General features: G+C 36.5%; 1 protein-coding gene across 43 annotated transcripts in view; it reads right to left on the minus strand.

The window, feature by feature from the left end:
- STPG2 (sperm tail PG-rich repeat containing 2) overlaps positions 1 to 8,155 on the minus strand; it is a 523,536-nt gene extending 515,381 nt beyond the window's left edge. For 40 of the 43 annotated variants that reach the window (XR_013371292.1, XR_013371283.1, XR_013371279.1 and 37 more), the window contains exon 1: positions 8,009 to 8,155. Coding sequence is in view for 22 of the 43 variants with exons in the window: in XM_077882938.1 (XP_077739064.1) it covers positions 8,009 to 8,117 (109 nt within the window). In the remaining 21 variants the exon portion in view is untranslated. The remainder of the gene's footprint in view (positions 1 to 8,008) is intronic. The other 3 variants (XR_013371282.1, XM_077882940.1, XM_077882942.1) reach the window with 2 other exon arrangements.
- Positions 8,156 to 22,417: the final 14,262 nt, after the last annotated feature.

The following is a 22,417-nucleotide window of genomic DNA, read 5'->3' on the forward strand; positions in this document are numbered from 1 at the left end:
CTCATAGATTGGAAGAACAAATTCTGTTAAAATGTCTATGCTACCCAGAACAATGTACACATTCAGTGCAATCCCTATCAAAATAGCACTGACATTTTTTAGAGAGCTGGAACAAATAATCCTAAAATCTGTATGGAACCAGAGAAGACCCCAAATACTTAGAGGAATTTTGAAAATGAAAACCAAAGTTGGTGGCATCACAATTCCAGACTTCAAGCTATATTACAAAGCTGTAATCATCAAGACAATATGGTACTGGCACAGAAACAGACACATAGATCAATGGAACAGAATAAAGAATCCAGAAATGGACCCTCAACTCTATGGTCAACTAATCTTCAACAAAGCAAGAAAGAATATCCAATGGAAAAAAGACAGTCTCTTCAACAAATTATGTTGGAAAAATTGGACAGCCACATATAGAAGAAGGACATTGGACCATTTTCTTACACTGTAGACAAACTCGAAATGGATGACAGACCTAAATGTGAGACAAGAATGCATCAAAATGCTAGAGGAGAACACAGGCAGTAACTTCTCTGGCAGTTGTCTTTGCAACTTTTTTCCAAATATGACCCCTGAGACAAGAGAAACAAAAGCAAAAAAATAAACTATTGGGATTATATCAAAATAAAAAGCTTCTGCACAGTGAAGAAAACAATCAACAAAACTAAAAGGCAACCTATGGAATACAAGAAGACATTTGCAAAAGACATATCTGAAAGGCTTAATAGCCACAATACATTAAGAACTTCTAAAACTCGACACATAAAAAATAATTTAATTTTAAAATGGGTAGAAGACATGTAGAGACATTTCTCCAGAAAATACATACATATGGCCAACAGAGACATGAAAAAATGCTTATTATCACTTTATCATCAGGGAAATGCAAATCAAAACTGCAATGAGATATCACCTCCCACCAGTCAGAATGGCTAAAATCAACACCACAAGAAGCATGAGGTATTGGTGAGGATCTGGAGAGAGGGTAATCTTACATTGTTGCTGGGAATGTAAACTTGTGAAGTCACTATAGAAAACAGTATGAAGGCTCCTCAAAAAGTTAAAAATTGAACTACTCTACAATCCAGCAATCACATTACTAGGTATTTACCCAAAAACACAAGAACACTAATCCAAAGGGATACATGCACCACTACAGTTATAGCAGCATTATTTACAATAGCCAAGATATGGAAACAACTCAAGGTCTATCGATTGATGAATGGATAAAGAATATGTGATATGTAGATATAGATAGATAGATAGATAGATAGATAGATAGATAGATAGATAGATAGGAATACTATTCAGCCATAAAAAAAAAATAAAAGCTTGCCATTTGCAACAACATGGATGGAGCTAGGGAATATAATTCAAAGTAAAATAAGTCAATCAGAGAAAGACAAATACGATATGATTCCACTCATATGTGGAATTTAAGAAATGAAACAAACAAGCAAAGGAAACAAAAGAGAAACCAAAAATTAAACTATTAAGTGTATAGAACAAACTGATGGTTACCAGAAGGGAGAAGGTGGGAGGATTGGTTAAATAGCAGTAGAGATCAAGGGGTGCACTGGTTGTGATGCGCACTGGGTGTTGTACAAAAATGTTAAATCACTAATTTTATTCTGAATCACTGAAACTAATATAACACTATATCAACTAACTGGAATTAAAATAAAACCTTTAATGAAACAGGTGTAGAGGTTAAGGACATAGAATTGGTCATATCATAAGCAAATGTGTCAAGAGCAAAGGCAATCTGAGCCCTGAAGAGCAGTAATGATATTGTAAATGTTATTATGGAATTAAAAGCTTTTTTAAATAAAAGAAATAATTATTTGGTTAGGTATTGCGGCATTTAAAAGTGAGTAAAATATAGACCTTACCTTTAAAAACCAACAATCTACTGAAGCAGGACTTTAACTTTAAATGACTTTAAACAAGGAAAAATATCTCAAGTTCTAAAATGCTTGGAAGGTGAAAAAGGAAGAAGTCCTCAATCACACAGAGGTGATGAGTAAAAGTTTCATGAATGATACTAAAACTCTAGGTGTTAATTTAGCAACTGATAGTTCATACCAACTGTCCAAAGGCAAGAAAAAAAAAAGTACTTTTGGATAGTAACAAAGACTACAAGGACAGAAATCCTTAAGAGGAAGCCAAGGTCCATTTTGAAAAGCAAGGGTCATCCAGTAGAGCTGAAAAACCAGGATACCAGTGAATTATTCCAAATCAGGGTAAACAATCAGAGAACAAGACACAGATTTCCTTCAAAACACACACATAAACACACACAAACCAAGCTAAAGATTATAAAAATACGAATAGTGCAAACACCAGGAAATGGTCTTCCAAGAGGCAGAAAAATATGTCCTATAAACAGGAGAAAAGTCAGTGAAAGAAAGATATATATGTGAGAAGATGGAATTAACACACAAGAACATTAAAATTATCTATTATAAATAATCTCCATCTGTTTAACAAGGTAGAAGAAAGATGAATGTGATGAAGAGATAAAGGGAAGATATAAAAATGCCCAGATCAAAGTTCTGAAATGAAAAATACACTGATACGGGGCACCTGGCTGGCTCAGTCAGAAGGGTGTGCAACTCTTGATCTCAGGGTTGTGAGTTCAAGCCCCACGTTGGATATAGAGATTACTTAAGTAAATAAATAAAGTTTTTAAAAAGTACATTGATGGAGGGAAACTGAGTGGGGAAAAATTAGAGAGGAAGACAAACCATTTTCAAATTATTGTGACATTATGACATATATAGAAGTATAATATATGACCACAACGGCACAAAAGATGAGATGTGAGAAATGAAAGCACACCATATTAAGGTTCACATACTATATGAGAAGTGATACTATATTATTTGAAGGTAGACTGTGGTAAGTTAGGGATGTAAATTGTAAACCAAACAACTAAACTCATTCAACAAAGGTAGGGAAAAAATAAAGAGAATGAAGAGATATATTCTGAAAACAAATATCAAGAGAGTAAATTTAAACACAACAATATTGATAGTTAAATTAAATAGAAAAATTCTGGGGCACTTCAGTGGTTAAGTGTCTACCTTTAGCTGAGGTCATGATCTCAGGGATCGAGCCCCATGTTGGACTCCATTCTCAACATGGAGTCTGCTTCTCTCTCTCCTTCTGCCTGCCGCTCTCCCTGCTTGTACACTCCCTCCTTCCCTCTCTCATTCTGTCATATAAATAAAATATTTTAAAAACAGAAAAGTTCTAAATACCCCAATATAAAAGGCAGAGATTCTCAACTGGATAACAAACTAAGACTTAACTTTATGCTGTCCACAGAAAACCCTCATAACACATAAAGACATAGAAGTGTTAAAAATAAAAGAATGGAAAAGATATGCCATGCATCTATAAATCAAAGGAAGATGGAGTGACTATATTACAATCAGACAAAGTACATTTTAGAACAAGAAATACTAAAGATAAGAGAGATGTTGTATTATGATAAAGGGGTCATTTCATCAACAAGATTTAATAATCCATAAAGAGTAGCAAGGAAATGATTGCCATAAAAATCAGAAAACTGCTTAAGGGAGAGGAAAGAAGGTATAATTGAAAGGGAAATTGGACAAGTTATATTTCTTGAGTGTTTACCTCTTACACCATACTTTTTATGCAGTTTTCTGCCTAAATGTTTAATCTTACAAGGAAAGATTTTCTGAAGGTTTTTTTTTTTAATTTAGGTTCATACAAACATGAGGTAATGTGAGATAAAAATAAAAACTAAGAAAGCTAAGTTCAGACTAGTTCTGAGGCAGCTGTTCTAACACCATAGCAGAGATTCTAACTGAATCTACCTAAACAAGTGTGAAATTAATTGCATAATACTGAAATTCATAGAAAAATGGAAAAGAACACAAAATAGAAAACACGTATTCAAGAAAGCCAGTACTCATAAAATCCTCATTGAAGTTTTCAATAATTAATTATATAGAATCTTTCATCAATAGGCTAGAAGTTTACATAAAACACTGACCTCAAGCAAAACCACAAGAAAATTAAAGTGTTTATACTGATTAACTCCATGAAAGAAGGGACTTGTCTGTTTTATTCATTATTGTATACCTAATGTACATTAGAGTGGCAAACTGTCCTAGTTTGCTCAGATGTAAGACATTATTGCTAAACCCAGGATGTTCCCACATAAATCAAGATGTTTAGCCACCCTGCCATAGTGCCCTGAACATTAATCAATAAATACAGAATTCATCAGTGATATTCTAAATTACACCTTTCTTTAATCATTCATTCAACAATAGTGAATGCTTTATCGTGTGCAGAGAGAGACAGTGAGGGTATAATAATGAATAAGCTAAAACTCTGGCCTCCAGTAATGGGAAAGCCAGACAAATAATAAACTACAAACAATGCTGCCAATAATTAAGGTATAAAATATGGGAGAAGGTGGTTCTGGGGAATTAGGGTTAGTGGAGTGAGAGAAAATTCTGACTTGAGACATATGGATATATTGGCATGTGAAATGCCAACTATGAATGATAAATCAAACTGTCAGGTAGAAAGAAGAAATTAAGAATAGAAGGAGAAGGGATAATTTGAAGAGAAATAAGTAAGTTCAGTTTGGGAAATACTGAGTTTGAGGCACCAACAGCAGAAGATAAATCAAACTGGCATGAAGCAATAAAAGTCAGTCCATTCTGAGAAAGAAGGTGGGCAGCATGTGATTAAAGGGCAAATTCTACAGCTACAGCAACTGCCACAAAACACAAAGGTCATTCTTCATATAAAAGCAATAGCTACATCTTTGAAACATACTCATCTTCAGGGACATCAACATATACAGCAATCACATACATATTGTTTATTTAAACTTAAAGACCAATTGCATTCCCTGAGGTGGTCTCCCTAAATTGATTGGCTAATAAAAATAAATCATTATTGGTGGCATAAGCTCATAGGCATGAGTGGAAGGGCATGGAAAGCTCATGCTTCTGTGGCAGGTAAAGCTAACCACTCCTTCATCAAAGAAGAAATCTGGGGAAGAATATATTTAGGAGCCATTGTTACCCAGCTTAGATAACTGGTATGGAACCAATACAGATAACTAATACACAGCTGATGTAGGGTGCCATTTATTATGTAAATCAAGTTTAAACAGCAATTAAATTCTCCTTAGCACAAATAAGGATCTCTTAGAAGGTGCAGAGTTCACATAAGTCATGTAGTGAGTTTTTTAATTCTGCTATATGTAGCTCATTAGACTTGTTTTAAAATTTTATTCCAAGAATTACTGTTTATTTTTTTTATTAACTATTTATGTGTTATGGTATTGAGCTAAAAACTGAGAGTAACAGTGTGGCAGCCAGATAAGTTAACAGATAAATTAAGATATAGTATCAAAGTGCTATGAAAGAGTCATGAAGGAGTCAGAGAAAAACTGGAAAAATAGTAGAGTCAGAGAACAATTTCACTTTACCTCAGTCTAAAAGAGTATGTAGGACTCAGCCAGGTGAGAAACAAAGGAACAGCACGCAAGGCAAAATATCAGCAGCTACAAAAGCTTGGAGGTGAGTGAGCATGAACTTCTAGAAAATGCAAAGTTGAAACTGCTGATAGTATGTGGGTAAAGTGTTGGGTGTGGGTGAGAGAGGATGTGGAAGGCCAGGTAAAGGATCAGACCATGAAGAATCTTATGCACTAAGTTAAGTAGTTCAGATTTTAACCTTAGTGTTAAAAGGAATTTTTTTATACAAATAAGATAATTATATCTTAGGAAGATCATTTTAGCCTTAAGAGAGAAGTTGGAAACTGAAATAGAGGAAAACCAGCAATATTTTATTGGTTTAACTTAGAATAGAAATAACGAGGCCTGAACAGTCAAGGGCAGTTACATGAAGAAGGGGAACTGATTTAAGAGACAATGAGAATATAGAATCAATAGATCTAAATGACCAATGGGCATGGTCAGTCATAAAAAGTCTAGCATAATTCCAAAATGTAAAGTTTATAATTGACTGATAGGGAATTTTTCAAAGGGGTTAGTAATGATGGGGAAAATGATGAACTCAGACACTTGGGAGTTTCAGATGTTAGAGAACACCCAGATAAAGATGTTCAAAAAAGTAAGGGCAATGAGAAGGCCCTAACATCAAGAGAAAGTTCATCTTAGAGATATAAATCACCCACCTCTCTGAAGACTTTCTTTTGGAAGCCATAAGAATCTGAATAGGGATAATAGTTAAAACTATGGATTTGAACAAGAAAGTGCATGAGAAAAGAAATCACCAAAGGAAGGAAAATATATAAACATTTAAAAGACATTCAGAAAAATAAAAACCTTTAAAGAAGACAACAAAGAACTGATTACTGAGGGGAAAAACGATTGCCTGATTCAACATTTAACAAACGTTTGTTAGGTCCTAACCATGCATCAGGCACTGTTTCAAGATAATTGGAAAAAGAACCAGGAAAAAATGATGATGTTACAGATATCAGGGGAAAAAATATTTCTAAAGACAGTGTTCAGCTGTGTTAAATAAATAAGGATAGAAAAGCATCACAGGCATAGTATTTGGGGTGGTGGTTGGTGGCTGATATATTGTTAGGGAGTTAATGTTTACAACAACTCAATTGTATTAAATATAGACAAAGGCTCCAAGAACACTGAACGTCACAAGCCGAAAAGCAGTAAAATTCAAAAATTAAAACAATGACAAATCTGCACTCCACCCAAAGAAGCCTAAATCAACATAATATCCTAATCTGATCAGTCATGTAAACATGGTAATAGCGTTTGTTAAAAAAATATAGTGTAACAATAGGGGAAATGCAGATTAACCAGGGAAAAACTGTAATTGGATGGTAGTAAGCTCCACAAAATCATCAAATTAAAAAAAGCAGACAGCAAATTATAAGTATTCGTTAAATGTTTCCCCTAAGTCACTAACGGCAAACAAATGAGAGCAAATAATTATTGCAAGTAATTAATTATCCATTCCCACTCCATCTCTTCAAACATAGCTTTCCCCCCCTCCCCCCCAGAATGTGGGCTCTCAATAGTATGTTCAAAAAGACGATGGAGGGGGGGGGGGATCCCCGGGTGGTGCAGCGGTTTGGCGCCTGCCTTTGGCCCAGGGCACGATCCTGGAGACCCGGGATCGAATCCCACGTTGGGCTCCCGGTGCATGGAGCCTGCTTCTCCCTCTGCCTATGTCTCTGCCTCTCTCTATATATATATAGATATATATATATCATAAGTAAATAAAAATTAAAAAAGACGATGGAGAGGATGCCTGGGTGGCTCAGTGGTTGAGCATCTGCCTCAGGCACAGGGCCCGATCCCGGGGACCTGGGATCGAGTCCCACATCGGGCTCCTTGCAGGGAGCCTGCTTCTCCCTCTGCCTGTGTCTCTGCCTCTTTCTCTCTCTCTCTCTGTGGGTCTCTCATGAATAAATAAATAAATGAACTCTTAAAAAAAAAAAGAAGAAGAAGATGGATATGGACAGTTAGGAAGCATCTATCCAAAAATACACGGGATTATCTTTAAATCACACTGCAAAATAGAAAAGTTACATGTTCGTAAATGAAGTGTCTCTGGGTTCATGGTAGCAGAGGAACGTGAAGGCGACAGGATTACAAAGAAAATCAACAGTAAGCGGTAAGAAGGATACAGACTTGGAAGACTCGTAACAGTCGTCAGAGCCAGGAAATCAAATTCCTAGATCTAACCGGTGCACCTCAAAGTATGATGGAGACAACCACTGCAGCATCGAAAGTCCTACCCATGGGCTTGGTGACCTTGTGAAATGCGACACAGGAATGATCTTGCCTGTAACATAATGATCATCACCTGTAACATAAGGAGTGTTTTCCCTATTTTATGCTTTGTTGCACTTGTGAAATGGTACCATTATGTGTTAGAAGCACAGAGAAGTGGACGTGGCCGACAGTGAGGTGCTGTGGCAGTCAGGCTTGCCTTTGCCTACCTCTTACCTGTTGCCTGCTGCCTCAGGACAGGTACCTGGTAGGACCCAGGGCCCACATGCTCCTCAGTGCTGCCACCTTCAGCCAATCTGAGCAAGCGGGGAGCTCGATCGTACATAAGGGCGGGGGGCGGGGCGGGGCGGGGCGGGGCGGGAGGAGCCGCCGCTGACCGGGAATAAACACGAGGCGACCGGAGGCGGCGTGGAGCACCAGGGTGCTGACGACAGTCCGAACAGGGCCGGGCGAGGCTGGAATAAACGGACGCGCTACCGTAGAGGCTGCCGCCCACTGGGCTCAGGTTCCCCCTGGGTCCATTTCTAGTCCCGCGGCAAAGTGAAAAGCAGAGCGAACAGAGACACGACCGTCCGCCAGCCGAGAGCCGCGGCGCTCCGCAGGGAAGCGAGATTAGGAAGTAGGCGCCCGCCCCCGTACTTCCGGTCTTCCCCCCGCCCCGGAAGTGTCTAGGAGGCAGGGGTTGAAGCGCCCCTCCCTGGCCAACCTCTCGGAGCATGCGCACTGAGCTGCGAACCTCCCGCCTCGTGCTGCCGTGCCCTGCACCGGAGGACCGGGGGAGCCTCGGAGCTCCTTAGAAAGCATTAGAGCTTCACTTGACCACGATCCCTTTCCGCTGCAAGCCAGCTAGAACGGCAGGGAAAGACCTCAGCAGAAAGTGCGAAAGAAAAAAAAAAAAATTCTCTACAAGCAGGGCCTGGGTTCTGCAAGCTCAGCCCCGCCCCCCCCACCCTTGCGCCTCTTAGCCTTGGGCAAAAGGAATCCACCTCGTGCAAAGGTCTTAGGTTGCCTCTGCGGGAATCCACCTTAAAGTGGTCTCTGGCTTTTTTTTTTTTTTTTTTTTTTTTTTTTTCAGCAAGAATCCCTTCCAGATTCTAATCACCCCTAAGGCTTAAATAGAACTGTCTCGACCATGCCTCACCCCCAAATGAACTACATCACTTTAACTTGTACCTACTACAAATTTTTATAGTATTTATATTCTGTAGAACAGGATTTGATACTCAATTCTCTAGGTCATTTACTATGACAGTTGTCCCATATACGTTAGAATGCTCTCCATACAAGGCTGTATGTTTCTCAAGGAGCTATCTGTAATACCTGTTTCTTTTTCCAACTCAGTAGCTGGCTGAATATTTGCTTTAAAAAAAAAACACATATTCACACACACACACACACAAAAAAAAACACATATTGGCATATACTATATATAGACTGTTGGCTATCGGGATACAAAGATACAACAAAGTTCAGCCTCAGGCATTCTGTATGAAATGGAAAAAGAGATGTGTATTAGCCATAATATGAGGTGACAAGAGAGGTGTAAGAAATAAGAAAAAAATATTGCGGGGCTTTGAAAACCAAGTCTTCCTACTAAGAAACTAGATACTGACCAGTAATCCTTTCTCATTGACCTCATTTCTCCTTGCATGCTTGCAGAAACCCTCATAGTTTTCCTGGTTATTTAAATCGTATTTTCCCACGCTTCCACAGATATCCATTGAGATCTAGAATACATTTACTATTAGATTTTATGATACAGTATGAAGAAAAGAGTCACAGAAACAAAAAGAAGAATCAGTATGCTTTAGAGGATGATCCAGGGTGCTTGTAAATTAGCCTTTTGTTGGTGGACATTCCTTATGGATAACATTTTCCCTTGACCCAAACAGGAATATAAACCCAGAAAGCAAATTCACGTCCAGGCCATCTTTGCAGTAGACACATGCAGACGGACAACCTCCAGCCTGTTCATGTCTGCAGTGGCCTTGATTACTCTTTCCTTGGATTGATTTGGGTTTGAGATTGGGAATGGAAGTGATGAAGCAGGGTTTATCTGCTTTTTTATTTGATTTCTGGCCAGTGAGCCTAACCTAGTTTAGACAGAAGGAGTTCTTCATAGGGTCTGCCCTAGTTCATTTGCAGATCAAACAGGACTTTGTGACCTTAAGATCTTTGTGCCAGCTACATACACAGTGTTTCTCTTGCCTGCCTCCTCAGTGCATGTTCTTTCCTCAAGGACCTCATAGAAGGGTAACTGATGAATGGCAGGACTATGATGTTGGCTGGTCTTATGGCCAGATCCTACCTTTGTATCAAAATAAAGATACAGCCTCTACACTCTTTATAATTTTGTAACACTTGGGTCTCTCAGAATCTCCATTCTTAACAGAGTCTTTTTTTTTTAAGTTTTTAGTGTGAAAATCTTTCCTCTATTTCCTTGACCATGTAACTATTCTATCTTTCCCAGCTATTATTTTTTCCTTATGGTTCAATAACAAGAGTGGTACACCATATTTCAGAATTGGAAAATCTTTTTAAATGAGCACAGTAAAGCTTTTTTGTTATCCCTCACTGTGGTAGATATTTCCTGAATAGTTTAGAATGAATGTGCTAGAGAAAAAAATAAATACATTAACACAGAATTATAATTACATGTAAAGACAAAATAAAGAATTTGGCTCAGCATTTCTCAGTTCCTGCAAAATAGTTTTAGTACTAATTAACCACCCTATATAACTGTTTCCATGGTATTAGTAAGAATTGGAACCTTGTTTGAACTAAGATTTATTTGACTACAAAATTTGGGTTCTTTCCATTCCTGCATACTGGCTACCACTAGAATAAACTTTAAAATGAAGTTTGAATAAATCAGATTGATTCTTCATCAAATTGTTAACTGCAACAAAGAACCCTATAGTCACCAATTTCTCCTTATAACATTCTGAGGATTAAGTAGATAACAGGTGATAGCTGGAGTATTACATGAGATGTGGGAATTCTGCCTTCAATAACTTTAAATACCTTATAAATATTATAAAACTGAATTGGTTTTGAAAACTAATTTCTTCAGCCCATTATGATTTGGTTTTCCATTGTTTTGCTCTTTGTAAAGATAAAAATCAAATAATAGTTATACATCACTTGTCATGTACTATACAACTGAGTGTACTTTTTCAGTGTTATTAGAGGTCACATTGTAAAGTGATATGCATTCAAGTTAAAATGGTAAAAATATATAATCATTTGAAGCTTATAAAGTATATTTTATGTTAAGTATTTTCTTTAATATAATTTTTTTCTCTAATCTGCTGACTTTATATGATTCTGAAATATCAAAATTTCATGAAATGTGTTTTAAAAATTATACCATGTTATCAGTGGCCAGTGGCCACCTGATTTTCTTCACTTATGTTCATTGAGTACCTATTACATGCTAGCACTATGTGAAGTACCTTATATAAATAATCTAAATCAGTTCTCATAACTCATGAGGTAGGTTCTATTAATATCTTTATTAATATGCTGAAAGCCATTAAATTTCTCTCCTAGTATCACATAGTTAATGAATAATGAAGCTGGATTTCAAGCTGGTCAGTTTGACTCTAGACCTATTTTCCTCTTTTTTTTTTTTTTTAAGTAGGCTCCAATGTGGGGCTCAAACTCATGACTCATGATGGAGACCTGAGCTGATATCAAGAGTCAGATGCTGGGATCCCTGGGTGGTGCAGCGGTTTGGCGCCTGCCTTTGGCCCAGGGCGCGATCCTGAAGACCCGGGATCGAATCCCACGTCGGGCTCCCGGTGCATGGAGCCTGCTTCTCGTTCTGCCTGTGTCTCTGCCTCATTCTCTCTCTCTCTCTGTGACTATCACAAATAAATAAAAATTTTTAAAAAATTAAAAAAAAAAAAGAGTTAGATGCTTAACCACCTGAGCCACCCAGATGGCCCTCTAGACCTGTTTTCAATAGCCATTATAAGGGAAATGTTTCCAGCTATGCTCTACTTCCACACCCAATAATTTTTTTCTCAATTCTTAGTTGAGATTGGCTGTTTGTTTATTCATCTAAAATAGTAGGTCTAGAGGTAGTCTTTCAGGGGTAATATGGTGGCTCCTTGATGGCACGGAACCAGGATGCTCTATTATGCTGCTCCATATTTTGATGTATGCCTCCCAGTTTGAGCTAAGATCATGGTCTAAAAATTATTTGCTAGAGTTCTAGCCATTAGAAGCAGCAGGAAGGGAAAATAAAAGTATATCCCTCTCCCTTTCAGGGATACTTCCCAGAAGTAACACACAGAAAATATATGCTTATGGATGTTCACAAGTATGTTTCACTGAAAAAATGTGAAACTTAAAAAGTCACAAATTTTCAGATGATGACAACTAACAACGGAGACTCTTTGTAGGAGAATGTGCACCTATTATCACACCCATAAGTGAAAACTGTGGACTCAGCCTCATAATTTGTAAAATCTATATAGGCTATTTTTTTTCTCCTTGGGTTATCTCCAGTTTAATTATTTTATGTCATGTATGTTCATTGGGACTAATATATGCTACTGATTCCTTCCTAATCTTCGATGGCTAAACTTGCTATGTGGAAAAATAAATCAAGTCACCTCAAAAAAAAGAAAAAAGAAAAAGAAAAAGAAAATATATGCTTGCATTTCATTGGCCCAATGTAGCTATATGTCAAAAGGCACATGTAGCTATAAAAGAGGCTGGGAAATATATCCTATCTCTGGGTACAAGTTTCTATTACCAGCACCTACTGTCCCCTCTAATTTTTTCTCTCATTTTTCTTTCTTTCCCATCTTCTTCTCTCTTTCTTCCTTGATAATCATTCATTCTCAGACCATGTATCCTCTTTGAGATTCAGGCATTTCCAAGTGTCTGCTCAACCTTTAAATGTAAGTGATCCACCATCACTTCAAATTAAATGTTCTCAAACCTTAATCCTTTTTTTCCTCTGGAAAGCTTGATCATCCTCCTAATCTCCTATTTATGTTCAGAAGAGCAATATCTTCCCATACATAAGGCTTAAAAACCTCTTAGACTACTTCTACTCTTTGAGAGAAACAGCTGCCACATCCCACATCCAAACAGCTGCCAGTTCCATTGTTTCCTCCTCTGTGATGTTTCTGAAATCCACCTCTCACCACATTCTCACTGTCATTTGTTGATGCTCTCAACCTACGGATTTGGTGTATTCTAACATCTTAATTGGAATCCCTTTTAAAATCCATTTGTTGCAAGATCCCACACACTACAGTTAGGTTAATATTCCTAAGTATAGTTTGGAGAATGTCACTCTCCTGCTCAGAAATCTCCTATTGCTATTGTGTGTGTTTGGCATTGGGTGTTTCAAACAAGCCAACTTACCTTTCAGTTGCTGTATCTTCTAATACTCCCTATTCACACAAGTTACGTATTGTTCACACAAACCTTGCCCTTTTCATCTCTGCCTGGAAATGCCCTTCCTTCCTATTTATGATGTTAAACTCTAAGGAATATCATTTTTAATTATAGCATTTAGATAGCACATTATAAAGAGAACATTTTTAATGTTTGTTGAATTTTTTTTAAGATTTTATTTATTTATTCATGAGAGACACAGAGAGAAAAGCAGAAACACAGGCAGAGGGAAAAGCAGGCTCCCTGCTGGAACCCCGATGTGGGGACCCAATCCCAGAATGCAGGACCACGACCTGAGCCGAAGGCAGACGCTCAACCACTAAGCCACCTAGACATCCCTGTTTGTTGATTTTTTTTAAAAAGATAATAAAATATAAAATGAAAAACCAGCAAAGTAATATTGCTTTTGATACCAGATTAGTACTTTAAATTTAATGAGAATCAAAATTTGTAAATGTTATGAAAACACAAGAGTACTGGCTACTCCTTGAGAAAAAGAATGAACCATGCATATAGTAATTATTCATCCCCTGTAGGTTTTCACAGACATCAACATTTGCTGATAGTTTTTTGTTGCTTTTTTAAAAAGTTTTGTTCTGGAGGCACCTAGCAGGCTGTTGGTGGAGCATTCAAATCTTGATCTCGGGGTTGTGGGTTTGAGCCCCATGTTGGGTGTACGAGATTACTTAAAAATAATATCTTTTTTTTTTTTTAAGGCAGCCCAGGTGGCTCAGCGGTTTAGCACTGCCTTCAGCCCAGGGCCTGATCCTGGAGACCCAGGATCGAGTCCCACATCGGGCTCCCTGCATGGAGCCTGCTTATGTCTCTGCTTTTCTGTGTCTCTCATAAATAAATAAAATATTTTTAAAAAACAAAAAAAAATGATATCTTTTTTTTAAAAAAAGTTTTGTTCTGGGGCACCTGGGTGGCTCCACGGTTAAGCATTTATCTTGGGCTTAGGGCATGATCCCACGTCCAGGGATCAAGTCCCACATTGGGTTCCCAGTGAGAAGCCTGCTTCTCCTTCTGCCTGTGTCTCTGCTTTTCTCTCTGTGTCTCTCATGAATAAATAAATAAAATCCTAAAAAAAAAAAAGTTTTGTTCTGAGGGGCACCTGGGTGGGTTAAGTGTCTGCCTACAACTCAGGTCATGATCCCAGGGTCCTGGGATTGAGCCCCACATCTGGCTCCCTACTCAGCAGGGAGCCTGCTTCTCATTCTCCCTCTGCCACTCCCCCTGCTTATGTTTTCTTGCTCTCTCTCAAGTGAATAAATAAAGATCCTTTAAAAAAAAAAAAAAAAGTATTCTATCAGATAGAAGGAGACCAAGAGGAAAAGTTTGGGAATTTAAGGAGCCAACTTTTCAGAGGTTGTACCAAGAATCACAGAGTTTTCTACTTGTTAGAGTGTGTTAAGCATATCTATACTAGTAAGTACATCTATACTAAAGTACCAATTATTAATATGAAGACATGTAATATGTGTAAGTGAAAACATATTGGATCAAGAGAAGTAGAAGATAAGCTATAGACTAGGAGAAAATATTTGTGAAAAACACATCTGATAAAGCACTATTATTCAAAATATGCAAGGACTCTTAAAACTCAACAATAAGAAAGCAAGTGACCCAATTAAAAAAATAGACAAGAGATCTAAATACCTCATCAAAGAAGATTAAAGGTGGCAAATAAGAATATGGCAAGATGTTCAATATCACATGTTATCAGGGAAATGTGAATTAAAACAAGATACTACTTATATTGAGTTCTCCAGAGAAATAAAACCAATGAGATATATATATGAGGAGAGTTATTACAGGAATTGGCTCATGTAGTTATGGAGGCTGAGAAGTCCCACAATCTACCATCTGCAAATTGGAGAACCAAGACTTCTGGTGATATAATTCAGTTCAAGTCCAAAGGCTTGAGAATCAGGAAGTTAATAGTATAACACCCAATCCAAGGTCAAAGACCTAAGATTTGAGGGCCACTGGTCTAAGTCTCAGAGTCTAGGCCCAAGAATAAGGAGTTCAGAAGTCAAAGGGCAAGAAAAGATGGCTAGCCCAGCTCAAGAAGAGAGAAAATTTGCCCTTCCTTTGCTTTTTTGTTCCATTCATTCCCCCTATGAATTGGATGATGCCTGCCCACATTGATGAGGACAGATCTTCTTCACTCAGTCTACTGAATGAAGTGCTAATCTCTTCTAGAAACACAACCACAGGCAAACCCAGAAATAATGTTATACTAGCTTTCTGAACATTCTCTAGGCCTGTCAAGTTGGCACATAAAATTAATCATCCCATCACTACACACCTATGAGAATGACCAAAATCCAGAGCACTGACAATACCAAATACTGATAAGGATATAGAGCAATAGGATTATTGCTTGTGAGAATACAAAATGGTACAGTCACCTTGAAAGACAATTTGGTGGTTTCTTACAAAACAGCACAGGTGTTGTATAAATGCCCAGCATCCTCTTCAAGAACGGAACCTCCAATGAGATATATGTTGCACTCCTTTGCTACTTCAGAAAGCTTCTGTGTGGATTCACCAGGAATTTTCTCTGCCTATTCAGGAAAAGATGTCATGCCAAATGGAGAATTAAAGCATTCTGGTAGAGAATATTCTGGCTCCTTCTGTTGCTGCCTCTCAGACAAGGCCACAAGCTTGAGAGAGGTTATCTTATTTATTGGAAGAAATCTGAAGTTGGATGAGGGCCAAATGGAAAGTGGCCATGGCTCTCCCAGGTAGCATCATGGATGGTACAACAGAGTAGATAGTGGAGAGCCTATATAGCAGCTTTATTCTTAATTGTCAAATCTTGAAAGCAACCAAGACATCTTTCAGTGGGTGAATGGATATATGGCAGTACATCCAGATGATGGAATATTATTCAGCACAAAAAAGACATAAGCTATCAAGCCATGAAAAGTATAAAAGAAACTTAAATGCATATTACTAAGTGAAAGGAGCCATTCTAAAAAGGCTATATACTGTATAATTCTGGAAAAGGCAAAACTATAGAAACAAAAGATCAGCTGTAACCAGTTGTGGAGTAGGGAGAAGAGATGAACAGGTGGAGCACAGGATTTTTAGCACAGTGAAAACACTCTGTATAATATTATAATGATGGCTATATGTCATTATACATTTGTTCAAATCCATAGTATATGCAACACCAAGAGTGAACCCTAATGTAAACTATGGACTTTAGGTAATTATAATGTGTCAATATAGATTCATCCACAGTTAAAAAAAAAAGTACAATTCTGATGAATAATATTGATAATTAGGGAAGGTATGCATGTGTGGAGGCAGGGAGCATATGGAAAATCTCTGTACGTCTATCTCAATTTTGTTGTGAAACTAAAAACACTCTTAAAGAAATAAGTCTTTTAAAAGAATATGGGGAAAATATTGGATAGAGAATCAGCTGATGATATCCATTTACTCCACTGTACTATCATTATGATTCTCGTATATTTAAAAAGATGCTCAATAAGTGTTTATTAAATTACATGGAATTTCCAGGAATTTCAGTGAAATAATGTGGTATCTTAAAAAATTGAAAGAATGAGTCTCACACAAGGAATCTAGGGATATAGTAACTTAAATATAACCTCTTTCCCCTCAACTACCAACTTTAATATATCTAAACTCTCCTAAGTAAAACCATTTCTGATGTCTCTGAGCAGACACTTACAGGTAAAGGCTTGGGTTCTATGAATGTCCCATTAGGGAAAATAGGATGAGGGCTTTCTTCCACATGAGATAGGCATCATCTTCCACCACTTCCAAGATTTCTATCACTGAAGGTGCCAATTGGGTGCCACCTGACCCCAGTAAGCTAACAAATTAAGATATAATACAACTATTTCATCTATGTAATAGATATATAATAGATTTAATATATCTGTGTAATCACCTAAGACAATATTCAGAGAGAGGAAGATCTTGTCAAAATAAATAGAATTCAGACCATTTTCTATAGGTACTAGCAGAGACAGATGACAGCTAGTAAAATAATAAGAGCACTTGGGAAAGTTAAGTATAGCATAGGAAAGAGATTCCGAAGCTAACCATATGATTTCCCAGCTGAACAATTACATGGATTAATTGAAAGAAAGGTTAGTCATTGTTGAGACCCCAAATGAGCTTGAGGAACCAAATGGAGGGAATATGTCAAAACAGAATGAAAAAAATATAAAAGTACAGATATCTAGAGGACCAGATAAGAGACCTGGAAGATAGAGCCAGAAGAATGAATATGCAAATAATAAGCATTCTTTTTTTTTTTTTTAAATAATAGGCGTCTTAAAAGCAAGAAAGATAATTGAGGCATAGGAGGAAGTTTAAAAAAAAAAGGAAAAAAGACTAAGACTTGAGTCTTCAGATTAAAAGGACTAAGATTGAGTTGGTATTAATGAGAAATGACATACATCTGGACATAGGTAAAAAATTCTTATGGAAGACAGGATAAGTCATCTATAAAGGGAAAGAATCAGAATGAAATTAGAATTCTTAGATTTGAGGCACCTGGGGTGGCTCAGTCGGTTAATCATCTGCCTTCCCAGGGTCCTGATATTGAGCCCTGCATCAGGCTCCCTGCTGCTCCCCACAGGGAACCTGCTTTTCCTCTGCCTGACGCTACCCCTGCTTGTGCACTCACTCTTTCTCTCTCTCTCTGTCAAATAAATAGATAAAATCTTAAGGAAAAAAAGAATTCTCATTTTCAACACTGTAACATCGCAGACAAAGGAAAAACATATGCAGACTACTAATGGAAAAAAGGTGGATGAAAACCAAAAGAGACTGTACTCAATAATAATTTTGTCCGTGTGTCGGGGCATAAGTAAGTCATGTGTGACTATGTGAGATGTTGAAAGTACCATTTATTATTCACGTACAGCAAATGCAGGGACTCATGAAATGGTTCTAACCAAAAAAAGAAATCATCTATATGTTAAGTTAAATATAAAAAAAAAAATCAAGCATATGAGCATTGCAGTGAGTATAAAGCTTTAAACTCTCCCATTAAAGACAGAGATTGTCAGGTTGAGTTCTTTAAAAATCTCAAGTAGATGCTACTATTTACAGGAATCACTAAAATGCATTCATAATAAAGGAATGCGAAAATGATACCAGGGAAATTCGAACAGTATGGAAGTAAGATAACCAACTATGGGAAATTTAAGGTTAAAAACAAAACTAAGATACCAGCTAGTGATAAAAAACAGGTATGTATGTTGTATACTTTAATGCAGTGCTGCACGTCAGTTATATCTCAATAAAACTGGGGGGAGGGGACAAAGTTTATGGACATGATAACAATAGTAAAATCAAGATGCATAAGATATTACAGCTGTTAAATAAAGCAGAAGCTCTTAGAAATACAAAGAGAACTTGATCAAAATACAGTATTAGTGGACATGTTGATGGACCTCTTTCAGAAGGATAGATGGGGGCAGCCCGGGTGACTCAGCGGTTTAACGCCACTTTCGGCCCAGGGCGTGATCCTGGAGTCTCCGGATCGAGTCTCACATGGGGCTTCCTGTATGGAGCCTGCTTCTCCCTCTGCCTGTGTGTCTCTGCCTCTCTCTCTCTCTCTCTCTCTCTCTCTCTCTCTCTGTGTGTGTGTGTGTGTGTGTCTATGAATAACTAAATAAAAGGTTGAAAAAAGAAGGATGGATGGAAAATAAGTTGTGAAAAATTAAATCATGGACTTGATATACAAAATCTTCTATTTAATTACAAAGAAACCTTAACAAATTTTAAAATATGAAGTTATTACAAATTACCAAGTGTTTTATGTAGATACACCCTCCCTAAAGGAGAAAGAATATTCCTTAAATGTTGAACTTAACAAAGCAACTTCTCTCAAAGAAGAAGAAAAAAAAAAAAAAATAACTACAGTGGAAAAACCTGAGAAATGCCACAACAGCCAGGTGATCAAAATTAACATCAAAAGTGATAAGTTGTGTTGACAGTATATACCTTTGATATGATGTGGTAAAAATAACGCTTTACCCCTATGATCTTCTCCCCAAAACTCTAAATCACAGTCTAATCGTGAGGAAAATAGACAAATGCCAACTGAGGGAAATTCTACCAGTTACTTGACCAATACTCTTCAAAACTGTCATTATCATCAAAAACAAGGCAAGTCTGAGAAACTCTCACAGCCAAAAGGAGCCTAAGGGGATACAACAACTAAGTGCAATGTAGTATCCTAGATGAGATCCTGGAATAGATAAAGGACACTAGATAAAAACTAAGCAAATCCAAATAAAGTGTGGATTGGTGCATACTAATATATCAATATTGGCTTATTATTATGGCAAATATATCATTCAAATTTAAGATGTCAATAAGGGAAATTGGTGTGGGATATAGAAAGGATATCTCTGAATTCACACTTTTTCTAGAAATCTGTAATTGTTCAGAAATAAAAAGTTTACTTAAAAACAAGCATAAAGTACACCTGGGTGGCCCAGTCAGTTGAGCGCCCTGCTCTTGATATTGGCTTAGGTCATGATCTCATGGTTGTGGGATCTACCCCACATAGGGCTCCTTGCTCAGTGGGGAGTCTGCTTAAGATTCTCTGTCTCCAGGGCACCTGGGTGGCTTAGTGGTTGAGCCTCTGCCTTTGGCTCAGGTCATGATCCTGGGGTCCTGGGCTGGAGTCCTGCATCGGGGTCCCCACTGGGAGCCTGCTTCTCCCTCTGCCTATGTCTCTGCTTCTGTGTGTGTGTATGTCTTTCATGAATAAATAAATAAAACCAAAAAAAAAAAAAAAAAAGATTCTCAGTCTCTTTTCTCTCTACCTCTGACCCCCCCTCACTGGTCACAGGTGAGTGCACATGATCTTTTTCTCTCTCTCAAATAAATCTAAAAAAAAATAAAATAAAAAATAAAAACAGGCACGAACACCAGATGAAAATTATACCTAGGTCTTATGTAACCTAAAAAAAGATAATTCCAATATTATTTTAAATATTCCATATTATAAAGATAGAATCCCCTCATTTTATTTCATGAACCCAATATGACTTTAATACCAAAAGATGCTCAAGATTCTACCAAATTCTACTAAATACTTAATCTCTATAATAAATATATATCCAAAAACTTTAATGAAATGATAGCAAATAGAATCTAGCAATGCTTTTAAAAGATAATGTAAGACCAAATAGCAATTGTCTGAATGATTCAATTTCAGAAACATAATTCTCCATATTAAATTATTGGCAAAATTAAATATGTTTATATCAATAGATGCAGAAAAGACATTTGACAAAATCAAAGAACAATTCCTAAAAAAAAATGTACATATACTAGAAATTGAAGAATACTATTTGAATATAATGAAGAATACTTAACAGAAATTAGGAACAGAAAGTACTATTCTCAACAGCAAATTGATAAAAATCAATAATTTTTTTATCTATCCTAACAACTAAAACAGAAATTGAAAAAAATTTCATTTACAATAATGACAAAAATTATATACATAGAATTATGTAATAGAAAAGGCATAGACTCTGAAGAAGACATAAATAAATAGAAAGACACCAAAGTTAAATGGAAAAAAAAAAATCATTAAAATATCAATTCTCCCAAAATTATTTTTTCTCTCCCAAAATTATTATGTAATCTTACACAATTTTAATTAGAATCCCAGTTGATTTTTTGATATAATAAATGTAGCTAAATAGAGAATAATAAGAAAAGGAGAATGATGAGGAATAACTCCTCATTAAATATTAGAAGATATAGTAACTATACTACTATAATCAAATTAGTGTGCTATTGGCCTAGAAATAGATCAAGAGAACTAATGAACAATTCAGGAAATGTTTCCCAGTATATGGAGACATTTAATATAAGACAAATATACTTTAAGTGAGAAATGAACTCTTTAATAAATTCTGCTAACATAACTGACTACCCAATATATAAGAAAATAGGACTTACCCTTATAATGCACATTTAAGAAAATAATTTCCAGATGTTTTAAGATGTAAATATAAAAATATTAAACAATAAAATTCATGTATAGAAATCTAGAAAATTATATGCATGGGCAAGGGAGAGCTTAACCCCTAAAGATAGAAACTAAGAGAAAAGATATTCATTATATGACAATATCAAAATTTCAAAGAAAATGTGAGGAAAGATATATCGGAGTGAAGTATCACTTATTTAGTCACCAGAATGGCAGATTAAAAGACCAATAAAACCTACCTTCTGGTAGGATGCAAGAAAATATAATTTCATAATGGATGGTGGAAATGTGAATTATCACTTTTTGTAAAGCTGTGAATCTGTGAATATGCCATAGGTATCCCATAAAAATTAACTACTCTATCATAAAATGATATACATACTTAAATCCTTATATTTAAACAAATTTATTTTTGTGCATATGAAATGTCAACAACAAAAAAGGTAAATGAAATACCTATTAGTAAGGGGAATAACTAAGTCATGTCACCATGAAATACTATGCAGACATTTTAAAGATTGAGTTAAAGTGATTCCAGTTATTTGACATGATTTTCATGAGGTACTGTTGAGAAGAACAAGATTCAGAAAAACATATGAGACATGATTTTTCTAAAACCAAGGATTACCCTCTGCCCCAAAATCTCTTTATATATTAAATGTACATGTGCATATATACTTATGTATATGATATAAGCATAGAGAAAATATGAAAGGATGCATGTTTGGACATTAATAGATTACCTAAAATGGGGAGACAATGTGGTGAAGGAGAAGAGTGAGGAAGAAATAGATAATGATCACATGTATTTGTTGCTTCTAAAATGAGGAAAACACTTCAGGATTATTTAATAAATTTAATGTATAAAACTTTAGTTGAAAGAGATAAAACAGGGAAAGAAAGCAGGCAGAGCTGTGAAGTGTTTGTATTTTAATGACATGAATGAGGTTAAGGAAGAACATGGTGAGAGGGAAATCAGGTAGTGTTTGCAATAAAGGTTGCAACACACGTGCATACACTGTTTGGACTCCTTTGGGAAATATGTATCATCTCACCTGATTCAAATGACACTGTGATGAGAAAAATCCAATGCCAAATGAAGTAAACAGTAATTGGAAGCAGAGCCATATACTGTCTAGTGAGGTCCATCCTGGGGGAGGATGTGGAGAGGCAGTTGGAGAGGTTTTACCACAAAAATG

Source organism: Canis aureus, chromosome 33 (assembly GCF_053574225.1).
Source record: "Canis aureus isolate CA01 chromosome 33, VMU_Caureus_v.1.0, whole genome shotgun sequence".
NCBI classification, from domain to species: Eukaryota; Metazoa; Chordata; class Mammalia; order Carnivora; family Canidae; genus Canis; species Canis aureus.